This window comes from Penaeus japonicus, unplaced genomic scaffold, assembly GCF_977035675.1.
Source record: "Penaeus japonicus unplaced genomic scaffold, GWHDUDI00000001_assembly GWHDUDI00000035, whole genome shotgun sequence".
Taxonomy (NCBI): domain Eukaryota; kingdom Metazoa; phylum Arthropoda; class Malacostraca; order Decapoda; family Penaeidae; genus Penaeus; species Penaeus japonicus.
In genome coordinates, this window is record NW_028234437.1 from 11,912,441 (window position 1) to 11,914,940 (window position 2,500).

Below are 2,500 nucleotides of genomic sequence, written 5' to 3' on the forward strand. Positions count from 1 at the left end.
CCAGTGAGTTTTAATTTCACCACATTTACTCTCTCTGTATTTTCGTTCACAGTTCGTGAAGCACGAGTAAAAAAGGAGATGCAATCTTGCACTGCACACCTGGCATGAGTCCTTCCCCCCCTCGGCCAGGCCAGCGCAGAGGGAAGTGGGCAGGATGGCGCCGGGATAACTGGCCTCGCACTTGGCGTTGCTGATCACCGGCACCTCAACCTCCTGTAGCGTCACGGGCTGCGACCCACCTGCAGAGGCACTCGTATGGGTACTGGCACAGCGATGTGTGTATAAAGAAGGAATGTATCATAAGCACAATTGTATGAAGTTTTCCTTTAATCATTGACTGTTTTTCGTCCAGGGAGTGTGTCATGCAGTTATAGACATTTGAAAGTTCATGATGAGAACTCAGTATGTTGGTTACTTGTAAATCTAATAATTTTGGGTGTTGTTACTGATGTCATTGATATCTGAATTTGAAGTATGTAAAAAGTATTATTGTGTTTATATGAATATTTGTATAATACATTCAGTTTAAGAAATCGGTCTTTTCTTACGATACTCCGCAATACAAATCTGGAAAAAATGACAATAAAACCGAGAAATGTTTAATGAAATATTATCGCACTAGTCCATGCTCTGCTAATCATTCTGAGTGGAGAGATTAATAAGACATTCTTACTGTAAATATGTGCTAAAAATGGAACGTAAACTGTAATGATTTAATAGTAGAAGATCTCTATCAGTAATTGTTCAAATACTGATACAACTACGAACTGTCTGAAAGAAAGCCTAAGAATGAAAAGGGAAACATTCTTGACCGCGTAGAATCACGAGACATTGGCCCTAAACCTACCCTCTTGTCCCAGTCATGATCACAAATCCATCCTCTGTGACTTCGCCCAAAGGCCAAGCCTTTGGGCGAGGTCTGCGAACTTGTCCTAGCCATGGCCCGCACCCATCCCCTATGACCTTGCCCAAGGTATGGTCCCATACCGATCCTCTGACCGTAACCAAGCCATGACCCCACACCTACCCTCTTTGACCTTGCCCCATCCCGTGATGAAGGCGGCCGCGCCCTCGTACGAGTGCCCGGGGCGAGGAAGGCACACGGGGCCGACGCGCGGGTCCGCCGACAGCTCCAGGCGGGACGAGAGCTCGACGAGGGCGATGTCGTTCGCGAGAGTGCTCTGGCTGTAGCCTGGGTGCTGGTGGATCCTGCCAAGGGACACAGATAAGAAGAGAGTCTTGAGAGAGCCTTCTTAAAGCTTTCCCAGAGGCAGGAATTAAGCTGATGCATTAAAATCTGTAGGATTTGTGGTTTGGGTGCTGGTGGATCCGGCAAGGGGGGGGGGCAATGGTTTTGGAAGTGCTTTTATAGAGCTTTTCAAAAAGTAAGAATTTATATTATGCATCCAAAGGTTTAGGATCTGCAGTGGGGTTGTTGGTGGGTCCTGCGTGGGGAGGATCTTAAAAACCTTTATAGAGTGCGAATAAAGATAAGAACTACTTTGGTGCATCAAAAAGACAAAGACAAAGATAGACAGGGGTGAGTGGAATCTCGGAAGAACCTTTATAGATAAGAGACAACTCATAACGTTAACTGGGTGTATACTTCCATTGGTAAACAAGTGATTAACAATGAAAACAGATAGACTTACGTGCCAATGGGTATTCTTTTGGCAGCGGGAGTTGAGGCGGTGGATGTCAGCTGGTGGAAGCCGATAAGAGCTTCCACTTTCCACTTGTATTTGGTGATCCTGAAGGGGGGTTTGTAAACTGAGGTTATGCGCACTTATTATGGATCGTCATTCCGGTTTAGCTGCACGTGTTGCTTTGTATCTTAAAAATCTTGAGATGAAAATAAATGGCACAATCATAGACATATGCACATACACTTATATGTGTGTATATGAATATGCATATATACATATATGTATATGTATATATACATATATATAAATATATGGATATATATATATATATATATATATATATATATATATATATATATATATATATATATGTGTGTGTGTGTGTGTGTGTGTGTGTGTGTGTGTGTGTGTGTGTGTGTGTGTGTACGTATATATATCCTGTAACGTGTGTTCGTTTGTGCGTACGTACGGTTCCGTGCAGTGCGCCGCCGTGAGCACGTGACGCGCTGAGATGACGGAGCCACCACAGAAGGGGAACATCTGCCCTCTCCTCGCGAGGCCCACATGCCACGGGTACTCATTCACGCCCGTCTCCATCCCGCCCACGATCCGCTGATTAGTGCGCCCACATCCTGAAGTGCAGAAAAACTGATATGACATTTCGTCCCTAAATGGAAAAATAGCTTAGGAGAAAAAAACAATATTCTCTCAAACATCCTAACGAGGAAAGAGCAGAAATCTTAGAATATTTGAAAAGGTCAGGATCTCATGACTTCATGTATGTAAACAGAAGACGAGGGTCTAGCTTACTGCATGATGCTGACGCTGGTGGAGTGGTTGTGCTTGGTGGCGCG

The 2,500-nt window shown here is 44.4% G+C and overlaps 1 protein-coding gene across 2 annotated transcripts in view; it reads right to left on the minus strand.

Annotated features, from left to right (window-relative positions):
* Positions 1 to 2,500, minus strand: part of LOC122256793 (transmembrane protease serine 9) — a 19,703-nt gene that overhangs the window by 1,763 nt on the left and 15,440 nt on the right. Inside the window, exons 13-17 of one of the 2 annotated variants that reach the window (XM_043021730.2) lie at positions 2,457 to 2,500; positions 2,116 to 2,278; positions 1,653 to 1,751; positions 1,028 to 1,209; positions 100 to 239 (exon numbers count right to left, since the gene is read on the minus strand). The exon at positions 2,457 to 2,500 is cut by the window's right edge and continues 73 nt beyond it. In XM_043021730.2, the coding sequence (XP_042877664.2) occupies positions 100 to 239; positions 1,028 to 1,209; positions 1,653 to 1,751; positions 2,116 to 2,278; positions 2,457 to 2,500 (628 nt within the window). Of the gene's footprint in view, positions 240 to 1,027; positions 1,210 to 1,652; positions 1,752 to 2,115; positions 2,279 to 2,456 lie in introns of both variants that reach the window. The other variant, XM_043021729.2, reaches the window with a different exon arrangement.